This window comes from Rhinolophus hipposideros (assembly GCF_964194185.1).
Source record: "Rhinolophus hipposideros genome assembly, chromosome: 9".
NCBI lineage: Eukaryota > Metazoa > Chordata > Mammalia > Chiroptera > Rhinolophidae > Rhinolophus > Rhinolophus hipposideros.
This window is the reverse complement of record NC_138055.1, coordinates 13,380,033-13,392,940: the sequence shown is the minus strand read 5'-3', so window position 1 is coordinate 13,392,940 and position 12,908 is coordinate 13,380,033. Positions and strand designations below refer to the sequence as shown.

General features: G+C 49.4%; 1 protein-coding gene across 3 annotated transcripts in view; it reads left to right on the top strand.

The window, feature by feature from the left end:
* Positions 1-1,945: 1,945 nt before the first annotated feature.
* Positions 1,946-12,908, top strand: part of ABTB3 (ankyrin repeat and BTB domain containing 3) — a 275,923-nt gene continuing 264,960 nt past the window's right edge. For all 3 annotated transcript variants that reach the window (XM_081060705.1, XM_081060706.1, XM_081060704.1), the window contains exon 1: positions 1,946-3,566. In XM_081060705.1, coding sequence (XP_080916831.1) covers positions 2,426-3,566 — 1,141 coding nt within the window. In that variant the 5' untranslated portion in view covers positions 1,946-2,425. The remainder of the gene's footprint in view (positions 3,567-12,908) is intronic.

Below are 12,908 nucleotides of genomic sequence, written 5' to 3'. Positions count from 1 at the left end.
AGCCCCATGAGCTGATGTTTGCAAGCTGAAGACCCAGGAAAGCTGGTGGTATAATTCAGTTCAAGTCTGAAGACTTGAGAATCGGGAGCAGATAATGTCTCCAGTCCAAAGGCTGGAGAAGATAAGATGTCTCAGCTCAATCAGCGAGGTGGGAAAACACATTGGGGAGAGCAATCTATTTTACTGAGTCCACAGGTTCAAATGCTAGTGTCATCTGGAAAAATCCTTAGGAGACATACCCAGAAACAATGTTTAAACTGGGCACCTGGGGCCCACTCAAGTTGACACAGAAGATTAACCATCACAATCCCTTCTAAAGGTTTGGAATCTTATGGAAAGCTGGGAACAGAGTGAAGAGATCACTGAAGACCAGCCAGTCAGTGCAAACTTGATTTATCTGGAAGGCAAGAGGGAGCCTTTGAATTTTTTTCTAGAGGAATGACAAGATCAGAACTGGGCTTTTGGAAGGTTCTTGGACTGCATGGTTTGGAGAAAGAAGAGGCAGGAGAGGAGACCAGTTGGTAGAATGTTATACTAGTCAAAGTGAAAGACAATAAAGATGTGTATTAGAATGGTAGCTACAGCATGAGGGTGGTTTACTGATGTGAAGGGATGCATGGTTTTCAATTTCAAGTTCTAGTTAGTTGGTTCATTGTGGTGAATGGAACGGTGATGGTGGATTTGGATTGACAGATATGAGAAACATCAATCTACTGGGTTATCTGAGAAAGTCTATTGTTGGACATTCAAACCAACAGTTCAGAAGCATGTCCTTCCTTCCTTCATTCACCCATTTGCAACAAATATCACACTGAAAAAACCCAGTGTTACAAGGGCCCAGAAATCAACAAACTCATAAGGTGAGCCAAGCACCCAAAGTCAGTGCTGAGGGACCTGGGCTACCTTCCTACAGGAGGGCACTTCTAAGCTGAAAATTCTAGCCAGCCAGAGGAAGAGACATTGTGTGAGAGCTGGGGATCCCCAGGTGAAAAAGATACAGGTTTCTGCCCTGGTGGGTAGAGACAAATGGGACGCCAATTGACATAAACGCAACCAAGTTATGCATGTTTTATCTTTCTGTAGTCAAAAAAGAATATTACTCTCTGTGCAAATTTATCCTTTTTAAGGCTAAGCTGTCTGGAACCAGACCCACCAGGACGGCTAAGTGGGACATAAGCTTTCCCTCCAGTGCACCCCCCAGGGCTTTGAAGGATGGGCGCAGGGTCCTCCTGGCTACTAAAGGAAACCTAGTTAATATGCTCCGGTGGCAGGCGCCTATCCTGAGTGAGATTCGGCCTTCCAGTGGTGTTCATCGCTCTGGCCCCCTCAGCTGGTCTGGTTTCTCATTTCCCTCCACACTGGGGAAACCCGGGATAAAAGAGGGCGGCATTAATTGGTTTGGAACCCGAAGGCGGGGGAGGGGTGAGAGAGAGGAAAAACATGCTTCGTGTATTAAAGAGAAAAGGTAGTGAAATCCGAAACGCGGGGGCAGAGAGCGACCCCAGGCAGACACTTTTGTAAAAAGCTAGGGGGAACAAACCTCGGTGAGTGGGTGGGGGAATCACCTGCCCGCCCAACCTACCACCTTTCAGTTCTGGCACCAAAGCCAGGCGTCTGAGGGTCAGGGACAGCAGCAAGGGGGCAGTAAAGGCGTCTTCACGCTTCCAAAGGGCCCCTGATTCCCAGGCCACCTCTCCTCACTTCCTGCAGCCTGGATCAAGTCCGGGGGCGTGTGTGAGGGGCGGGGATGCGTGGAATTGAGGCGGGGGGGGGGAGGGAAACAAGGGAGGGCAGGGGTAATTAGCATACTCAGATCCTATTGGCTCTCTTCCGCTCCTGCTTTACATACGCCCGCCCCACTGGCTGCTGGGGTTTGCGGGGTTTGGCTAGGTTTGCAGCCCCGGCGGTCGCTGCTGAGCTTCATTCAGTGCGGGGCGGGCGGGCGCTGAGCGGGGCGGGGAGCAGGGAGCCGGGAGCCGGGAACCCGGAGCCGGGAGCCAGCAGCCCGCGGAGCGGCTGCTGCAGCGGCGGCATCAGAGTCAATTTCCGTCCTTGGAACCCCGAGGCCGGCGGCCGGCGGCTTCTGCGCCCAGCCAGGCCCAGGGAGGAGCGGGTTAGACACTTCATATTTTTATTTTGGAAGAGAGGAGCGAGTTCCGGCGTGAGCCTCCCTCCCGGCCTGGCTCGCTACTCAGTGCGCCCCAGCTCCGACCCGCGCTCTGGAAGATGACTCCTTGGTCTGCGCTGTGTATTGGGGAGGCGGTGGCTTGGGGAGGCAGCCGAAAGTAGTACCACTTGGTAGCAGCGGCTGGTGAAAAAGTGAGCTGAGGCGGCGCGGACTCGGCTCTCCCCGCGCCCCTGCGCCCGCCGCTCCTCGCTGTTCCTTCTCGGCTCCCCGGCGGCCGCAGCATGAAGTGGCGCAGCGATGGCCAGGAGAGGTAAGAAGCCCGTGGTACGGACACTGGAGGACCTGACGCTGGATTCGGGTTATGGTGGCGCCGCGGACTCGGTGCGCTCGTCCAACTTGTCCCTGTGCTGTTCCGACTCTCACCCGGTGTCCCCGTATGGCGGGAGCTGCTGGCCGCCTCTAGCTGACTCCATGCACAGCCGGCACAACAGCTTTGACACCGTCAACACTGCCCTGGTGGAAGACTCCGAGGGGCTGGACTGCGCCGGCCAGCACTGCTCGCGGCTGCTGCCGGACCTCGACGAAGTCCCCTGGACCCTCCAGGAGCTGGAGGCTCTGTTGCTGCGCTCGCGGGATCCCCGGGCGGGCCCGGCGGCCCCCGGCGGCCTGCCCAAAGACGCGCTGGCCAAGCTGTCGACGCTGGTGAGCCGGGCGCTGGTACGCATCGCCAAAGAGGCGCAGCGCCTGAGCCTGCGCTTCGCTAAGTGCACCAAGTACGAGATCCAGAGCGCCATGGAGATCGTCCTGTCCTGGGGCCTGGCGGCGCACTGCACGGCGGCCGCGCTGGCCGCGCTGTCCCTCTACAACATGAGCAGTGCGGGTGGCGACCGCCTGGGCCGCGGCAAGTCGGCGCGCTGCGGCCTCACCTTCTCTGTGGGCCGCGTGTACCGCTGGATGGTGGACAGCCGCGTGGCGCTGCGCATCCACGAGCACGCCGCCATCTACCTGACCGCCTGCATGGAAAGCCTTTTCCGGGACATCTACGCGCGGGTCGTGGCCTCCGGGCTGCCCCGGAGCTGCAGCGGCCCCGGCTCGGGCTCCAGCTCCGGCCCAGGCCCGGCCTCGGGCCCCAGCGCTGCCCCCGCGGCGGATAAGGAGCGGGAGGCGCCCGGAGCGGGAGCGGCGAGCGGCGGCGCCTGCAGCGCAGCCAGCAGCGCCAGCGGGGGCAGCAGCTGTTGCGCCCCGCCGTCCGCCGCTGCCACCGCCGCCGCAGCCCCGCCGACCGCCGCTGCCAACCACCACCATCATCACCACCACGCGCTCCACGAGGCGCCCAAGTTTACGGTGGAGACGCTGGAGCACACTGTCAACAATGATTCCGAGATCTGGGGGCTCCTGCAGCCCTACCAGCACCTCATCTGCGGGAAGAACGCCAGCGGTAAGTAGCCGCGCGGGTGCCGCCCCCTCCCACCCAACCCGGCCAACTCTGGTCGCAAGTTTGCCTCGTGCCCCCCTTCTGTATGGCTCTGGCCACCAGCTGCTGTCCCTAGCATCATAGGGGACCACCGAGCTGGACGCGGTCGGAAAGCCGCCTGTTTCCTCGGGTACTCCGGATCCGCGTACTTTACGAGGCTCCTAAGGTCCCAAGTCCGAGAGCGCGCCGTTCCTTCCCCACTGTGAGAGGAGACTGCGGCTGCCTCCCAGAGGCTGTGGGAAGAATCCAGCACCCATTTGGGGGGCAGGTTTGCGGTCCTTTGCGCCCAGTACATACTTCAGTCAGAGCCTTGTTTTTTTGACCTTGAAGATGCCAAATTCTCGGGCGCGCGAGTTTGGCTTCCTGGAATTCGCGAGGAGGCGCATTCCTCCCTCTGCAGCCCGGTTCGCTACTTCCCCGCCCCCTCGGGGACACTGTCAGCACGCGGGTGGAGGGGCCCTGCGGCGCTAAGGGTAGAACGTTTAAGAGCTCTGTGGGTCTAGAAATAGTAGGGGAGAGGTGTGTGTGTCTGTGGGGCGGAAATACTTCTAGTTCCCAAGTTTTTCCCGGGCAGTTTTTGAGGGCCAGAGCGAACAGCTGGTGGGTGCTGCGCAGTGGACAGACAGCCCCACTCCCCAATTCCGCCGTCCCAGCTCTCGCCGCTGTTAGTGCCCTGTGCTAGGGAGATGCAGCTAAGTGACAACCCACTTAGCTTAAGGAGCGCCACTGGGAACCCGGGCAGGAGGGGAGTGCCATGGGGTTCTGGAGGGGGTTGTCAGGGCGTGGTTTCCAGCAGATTCTGTCATTCCTCCCGCATCCCCCTGTTTTGGAGGCAGGAGTTGGGTGGGTTTGAACCTGCAGTTCTGGCGGCGGAGGGGGTGGGGCCGGGGGCCCTTATTTTCGAGAGCTTGAGCTGGCGGTCCTGCCTGTCTGCGAAAGCCGGAGCTAGACATTTCAAAGCTTCAGTTTTCCACAGGAAATGGTAGAAGCGTAACTGGAGACGCTAAAAGCGAAATAAAACTTTGTTGCATATTCGGCGGTTTGGCCGGAGGTTGCGTGGTGGGAGCTGAAAGGCAGTCTTTCTGGGCAGAGTTCATTCATGTTGCTGCCTGTCGGTTTCCCGGGGGCTGAAGGAGGGATGCGGCGGGCGCGGCCCGGCCTCTGGGGATGCCAAGTACGTTCATGGGAGTGTGCGCGTGAGTGTGTGTGCGGCAGTGCGTGTGTATGTTAAATGTGCTTGTGAGTGCGCGCAGGGGCGAGCTGGCGCGCCCGGAGCGTCGCTCCAGTAGAAGCCCTTCGGAAACCCATCCTCCAGCTCTCAGCCCCTTCACCTGGCTTTGATCATCGTTGGGGGAGGGGAAGGAAGGAGCAAAACGTGTGTGTGTGTGTTTAGGGGCGGGATCGCGACTTCCGCGTTGATCCCCAAGACTATTCGTGATCTCTTGGCCAGAGCCCTTCCCCCTCTGCTGCCCGTTGAGAGTGCAACCCCCTAAAGAGAAGGTATCTGTGAGGTTCTCGCCCCTCTACCCCCCAACAAAGTGAAAAATTCTGACCAAGATGGAAACGAAACACCTGGGAGAAGACATTGGTCTTTGTGTATGCTTCTTTTGAAGGGGTTGGATACACCTGCAGGAACTGTCAGCTTTGGACTGGATTTTTCCTTGTTTGGAACCCTACGCCCTACGAAAAGCACAGAGGGGCTTAATTTTCTTCCCATTGTCTGTGCCCACCGCCCTTGTTCTTACCTCCTCCATTACAACCCTCCATTACTCCTTACTACCCCCCTTCTACCCCCCCCTACACACACTCCAACCCTCACCCCTCCTGGGGCTGGAACCTCCTCTAATTTTTCCCTCAATGTTTCCTTTGGGAAATGGGAGCAATCCCCTTAGGGAGCTCCAGTTTGGGAATCTGAGCACCCCGCTCTACCTTTGTCTTTGCCATTCTCTTGCAGTTATTATGATTTGGGGTGACTTGCTTTCCCTTCTCTGGGCCTCCTCTCATCTGTAAAAGACACCCTAGGTCCTCTTGTAGCTCAGTCTGTTTATGTTAGGAGCCTCTATATTTTTTCAAGTTGGTTTTACTTTTATGATCTCGAACATCTTTTAAAGACAGTGTTTGTGTTTATCCTTTTTGGAATAAGTATAATGGAAGGAAGGAGAAGCCCACAGTGTTGGTTTTGGGCAGGGTGAGTGTGTGGTGGTTGGGGTTTGCTGCCATCACAGCGCTTCCCACACCACAGAGCTTAACTCCTGGGCTTCAGGGCACCTTAAGCCATTGCTTAGTATGAGATATAGTATCGTTTCATTGTGATCTCTTCATCTCTTTTCCTTGGGCTTGTTTAAAATGGCAGGCCATCTGTGCGGAAGAGTAAGGGATGAGCGATTAATTTCTTAGGTATCCGAAACATACATTATACATCAAACCTATTTCTTACACTATTTTGCATGGCAGTCTTTCTGATCTGCAATCCATATAAAGGAGCCCGTGCCTTACATAATTGATTTTTTTCCCCTTTAACTCCGTAGCATTCCTTATTCATTCATTTGTGAATGCATTTGTTCAGCAATATTTATTGAGCAGTTACTAAATCTAATGACTGAGGGATTCCTGAGGTACAGAGGCAATAACAGCTAACATACACCCAAGAGTACTCTGTATGTTGACCCATTTCATCTTCAACATTCACTTGAAAAGGCACTATTATCGCCGTTATGCAAAGAGGAAACTGAGGCACAAGAATGTTGCTTAAGTGTCTTGCTCTTTAATGACAGATGAGTTGCCTGCCTTCAGGCCGCCCTCCCTGCACTTCCTTTCCTACACCGTTGAACAGAGGCCCTTCACAGCCTGACATTCTTCTGTCCCAATTAATACACCTTTTGTTCTACCAAACTGAACTGGGCGATACCAATTTTACGTTTTCACATGCTCTGCGAAGCCTAAGAGAGGATCTGGTACAGAGATGGAGCTTATTAGGTTCCCGTTGTTGAGCAAACTATTGTACTGTATTGGACACTGATGGCCTGGAAGAAACTATGGATTTTTTAGTTTCTTGAATCATCATTTCAAGTCTTTCTACCTTGGTTGCCCCTTCTTACTGCCATCCCTGTGCCTGTCCATCCTTGCAATGTGCTGCCAAGGCCTGAGGAATCAGGAAGCCAGTCACATGGGACTCAACTCAGAGAATAAAAGATAATTGGCTCTAAGTAAGAGCTTGGTGGCTCTTAAAAATCACAGGCATGGGCTTCAGGCATGCACTTTGTGGTGATTGATTGATTCTTCAGAGCTGGTTTGCTTCTTATGTTGATTTTTAGCTGTTTTGAAGATCTGGGGACCCCAGTGAGTGTTACATTTCTGTGGGCTTTTAAAATGTGGCTCAATTGATTTTGCTGAAGCTAACTAAAGAGCAGACAGAAGTGCTTCACCGTGCTGGTGTATGTGTTAGTCATTTTACCTTAAACCCCCTCAGAACTGACCAGTTCCCACTCATCCTTGAAGACTTGGCTCAAGAAGGATCTTTCTGGCATATCCGCGAGGACTTACTTGATTTAGCCCTCCCCCATTCCCCAAACCTGGGCCTTACACACACAGTCCTTTCCCATTCCTTGGGAATCCTGACCCTGACCTTGTTTTAAGTGTTTCCCCATCACGCTGTGGTGCCTCATGCACCTTGTGTCCTATTCATCTTTGTATTTCCTTCCATATCACTCAGCACAGCACCTAACACTTTGTAGACGCTGAGTGTTGTTTGTTGAAGGAAAATAACTGGCCCCCATTAAATCTTTAGGATCTAAAATTCGCCCATCAACATCTGTAACCAACATCTATAAAGGCCTCTGAAGTCAGACCCCTTGGATTTGAATTTCAAGGCTACCATTTTCTAGCTGTGTATTCTTAGGTATGCTACCTAACCTGTCTTGAGTCCCAGTTTCCTCAGCTGTAAAACTGAGGTAATACTTAGGAGGATTAAATTAGATCATGTGTATAAGGATATTACAGTCTAGTAACTGACACAGGACGGGCGAAAATGGTGACATGAGTTATGATAATCCAGACACAGTGGTACCTCTTATCACTGTCTCATCTGGATTAACTCAGCCCCATGTGTTCAGTATGGATGGAGCTAGCAGGGTGCAGAATTTTATAGGGGTGTGGGTTCAGAGGCATGTGCATTTGTCAAAAGCATTGCATTGTAAAATTTAGATATGTGTGTTTCACTGTATTGCAAAATATACTTCGGTAAATAAAGACATACAAAAAAAGGACAGCCCTAGGCATCCTTGAATGAAATTCTGTTTTAAATGCAGAAAGAATTTGAAGGGAAGAGTGGAAGAGGCAGCGTGGTGTGATGAAAGGGAGAGGACTTGACACTAAGAAAGATCTATCCTCGAATTTTGGCTCTGCCGCTTTCTAGCAAATGACTTAATTTTGCTGAATTTGGTTTTCTCATGTGTACAGTGAAGATTATCAAAAACAAAAACAAAACAAAACAAAAGACATAAAAAAGGAAGAAATCCGAACCTACCACATAGGGCGATTAAAAGGATTAAGTCAGATCAAGTATGTGAAAATGCCTGCCACATAGTACCGTGTTTCCTGGAAAATAAGACCTAGGCAGACCATCAACTCTAATGTGTCTTTTGGAGTAAAAATTAATATAAGACTCAGTATTATATTATATCATACCCAATATCATATCATACCCAATATATCATATCATATATCATATCATATCATATCATATCATATCATATCATATCATATCATACCCAGTATTGTATTATATTGAAGTAAGACTGGGACTTACATTAAATTTTGCACCAGAAGACGCATTAGAGCTGATGGTCCAGCTAGGTCTTATTTTCGGGAAAAGACGGTAGTAGGCACGCCATAATAATGGCTTCCTTAAAAAGCGGATTATTCCGGCTGCTGATAATAATAACGCTTTGGGGATTTTGAATAGTCTCTTTCATTTTAGGGATCCCTAATCACTTTATAAACATTAATTAACATGAGCCCTGGTCTCACCAACACGGGCGTGATGGGTGCCCCATAGATTCTGATTCTGCACTGAATGCTTACTGGGTAGTTTTCCTGTTCTCGAACTGGCTGTGCTGTTCTATGGTACATCATCGCCGTGATGAACAAAAATGTCACAGAAGAAACCTTGCTTCTTACAAAGAACAGCAAAAGCTGTCTTCTGAGCTAGCCGCAGGAGTGTCTGTGCTCACAGAGCATGTTTTTAATTAACTAGCTCAGTGTAAATTAAAACTTGGAATTTGGGTTAGTGGAGGGTTATTTGGTTTTCTACACAGACTTGCCAGTTCAGAGCTGGGGCATTTGCAAGTAGGGTGTTTCCTGAAACATAAAATAAAAATAACAACAAAAGAAAACAATGGGGGACCAACCTGGAGACCTGGGGTCAAGGATGAGGTTGCTGATGGTCTTTGAATAGGACGAAAGCCTCTAATTCTGGGTCTGCTATTTGTGACCTTGAGCCAGGCACCAATAAAATGGGTCTGAGTATCATCTACTGAGAGGTGAATATAAAATAGTAATCAACTTTGGAGTCAGATACACCATAACTTGCAGTTTTCCTATCTGTAAAATGGGTATTGTAATAATAATAGCTGTACTTGTATCGGGTTTATTACACGTATGTGCCAGGCACTGCTTTAAGAGCTCTCTGTATTATAATCATTACAGTTACATTGGCTATTACAAAAGACAACCCCTATATCTCAGGAGCTTAACACAACAGAAGGGCATTTCTTACTAAAGTCAGATTGGGAGAAGGGAAGAGTGGGAGGAGGCAGGAGGGTCATTTAGGTAACAAGATTTTTGCCTTCTTTATGGTCAACATGTGGCCTTCAGGGCCTTCCTTGGACATTCATCCAGCCAATAGAGGAAGAAGGAGAGTGTGGAGGATTGTAAAAAAGGTGTTATGGGCTCAACCTGCAAGGGACCTCCTCACTTGTGCCCAAATAGCATTGGCCAGATGTGTCATTGGCCCCCTGGCCACCAAACATCTGCGTGCATCCTTCTCACACATAAAACATGTTTCTCTTTCCACGGGAGAAAACTCATGTTCTGTCCAGTCACGGCTGCCAACTTCAAGTTCCGGATGTTTGGTGGATCTCTGTCCTAACTATTGCATTGAGTGTGGCTCCTCATGGTCCAGGGATCCACGAGCCAAAAAAGACATCTTATCTGTCACTCCACGTCCCTATATTGGGGGATAACCCATTAGGAAAAGGCAGCAGTGGAAGACACATAACAGTTACGAAATCTTGCCCTGCAGGCACTGTGTGGTCCTGCCCTGGAAGTGGGTGAGGTTCCTTGCTTAAGCCCTCTGTGAGAAATTTCCTGTTTCACTCTCCTTGGCTCTGCCCTGTGGGAGGGTTTTCTTTGTCCATTATTCTTCTTGGCTACACCTGAAGTGGGTCTTAGGCAGTATGGTCTCCTTCAGGTGCTAAATCTTTTGTAACCTAGTTCCTGCACTCGGACTTTTAGGGGCTCAAGGATTGTTTAAAAATCCAGGCTTATAGATTTTGCCAATGCAGTTCTTTCAACAATTTAAGACCTTCATCTCAGATGTCTGCTGTGCCAGTAGCCACACCCAAAGTTACTGCTTAGACCTCATTCTGAAGCCTGGATTATTTTTGTTGCTTTCTTAACCCCACGCCTCTTTTTCAATTTCATGGCAGCTACCTTGAGGCCATCAGGCTTAAGTGGAAGTTTATACCTATGATCTGATCTTTCACTTAAACATCTTCTCGGTCTTTTCTCTGATTGTTTGAGGTCTAGAAATAGTTGTCTTTTTCACCTCTCCACTATTCCTTTCCAATTTTACTTGCAAACTGGCTAATTCATGCCTGAGTTCCTCTCTTTTCCTAATACCATGCTAAACGCAGCCAGAAACAATCAGCAAACTCGATTACCATTATTTTTTCAAACCTCTTTAGAGCCTACAGGCTCCGTAGGCATGAGTTCTGCCTTCTAAGTTTTCACAGATGATAGTTTAACCAAACATTTTCCTGCTGCATAACAGGGGTCGCCCGTTTTCCAGTCTCTAATATCATAACCTGCTTTCTGACTTGTAAGCCAATGTCGCATATTTAAGCACCCCACTTATGTATGGTACCAATTACTTTATTAGTTAGGGTAATGCTAGCTCTTCTGTCAGATAAACCCTAACATCTTAGGGCTGAACACAGTACAGTTTGTTTTCTCATTCAGGTTGAGTCCAGTTGATGTCAGGGGAGGGAAATACTGTGTTCCGTGGCAGTTGATGGGGTTCTGCCATCTGGTCATGTGATTCCCAGGAACTTCCCTGATTGGGAGAGACAGGAGTGCAGAGGATTGGGACATTTTTATAGGACAGTTTTGGATGTGGGTATATTAATTTCTTCTACATTCCAATGACCAGAACCTAGTTGTATGACCTCAACTAGATACGAAGGGGCTGGAGATTATGGGCACTGGCAGGACGGCCATTGCCAGCCACAGCTCTACACTATTGGAGGGGCAGACATTTTTGGTAGAGTGCTAGATACCTCTGCCACCACATATTATTTGAATCCTGATCGCAATTTATGAAACAGATGCTATTCTGATTATTCCCATTTTACAAATTAGGAAGTCGAGGAACAAAAAATTTAAACAATTTGCCAAAGGTGACATGATTAGCAAGTGTTTGGGTCAGATTTGAATGCAGACAGCCCATCTCTGGACTGCCTTATAGCGTGTTTGTGCAGATTAAAGTTTTATATATATATATGTATATATATATGTATATATATGAAAAATGTAGTGGGTGCAAAGTGTTTTTCCCAGTGTCTCATACATGGTACACATGTAACAACTGTTATCATCATATTCTGGAAGTGGGGTGACCCAGTGTGAAGCTCTCAGGCATGGGTAAATAGGACTCTGAGTGGGTGTTCCAGGCAAATTGTACTGTGCACCTGTCTTCTCCTCTCCGCCATCCCGTGTTTTATCCACAGGAGGACTAACAGCTGCTAAGCCAGGTACTGTGCTAGGTTTTTCACACACAGTACCTCATTCAGTCTGCACACTGTTTTTGTGAAGCGGCTGTTTCTTATCCCCATTTTACAGGGGGAATCTCAGAAAGGTTAGTGACTGGTTTGAGAGACCATTGCTACTAAGGGGTAGAGTTGGGATTTGGGCTCCAGAACCTGCATTCTGGATGGCTACGCACAGTGGTGAAATTGGGTTCAGAGGAGCCCCTGAGAGGAGCCCAGAAGGATGCCAGTGCAGCCCAAAGTGTGTGGGGGGTAGAGGGCGGGGCTTGCCTTGGTGCTGGTGGTCACAGTCAAGGACAGTCTTTGTGTCTAATGAATGTAATATGGTGCAGGTCTCTTTTTAACCCCCACCAACTTCCCTTCCCTGGCTGTCCCGTGACTCACTGCCCAGCTGGCCATGAGGTCGCCATTGTAGCCGCCTCAGCTGAGGCCCCAGGGCAGTGGGTGGCTTTATGGTCTCCAGGGGACAGCTCTGTTCATAGCTAGGTAGGCTCAGTGCCAGAAGGAGCATGGGCCTTCTCACAAGAACTAATGCAGAAATCCGTAGTATGGTGGGGGATTTTCCCTGGTCCTCCCTGAGAATCACAGAGCTGGGTTTTCCCAGACTCTCGAGTTATGTGGACCAAGTTCAAATTCTGGCTTCACCACCTATAAACCGGGTAACCTAGGGCAAGTTAATTTTTCTGAGTCCCAGTTTCCTCATCTGTTAAATGAGGAAAATGGTAGTACTCTCTCCTAGGCTCATTGGGAGGATGAGATGAGTTAATTCATGTAAAAGCCCTTAGAGTAGAACTGTACACATCATAAATATTCAATGTCTGGTAGCAATTATTTTTATTATCAAGTGCTTAAGAAGTGCCAGCCTCTTTGCTTAAAGATCTGCTACTTGCTTCATTGCTTCATTTATTGAGTGTCAGGCTTTAACTAGTCTGCCAGAAACCAGACTTCCAGGGTTTGACCATTTATTAGCTGTGTAAAACCCAGCTTTGGACAAGTTACCTAACCATTCTGGGACTCAGTCTTCCCCTTTGTTAAATGCGAATAATAGGAAAACTTAATTCTTAGGGCTGTTGGGAAGTACCTGAGATAGAAATTGCTTAATAAATGTTGGCATTATTGGATTTTATTATATTCATTATGACCTTTTCTATGGGCATTGTGTTATATATTAAGCAACATGGTCCCTGCGCTCACGAAGCTTGCAGGCCTGTAGTGGACTTCATTATTATTTTTTATCAAATAATCATGCAGATATAAATTT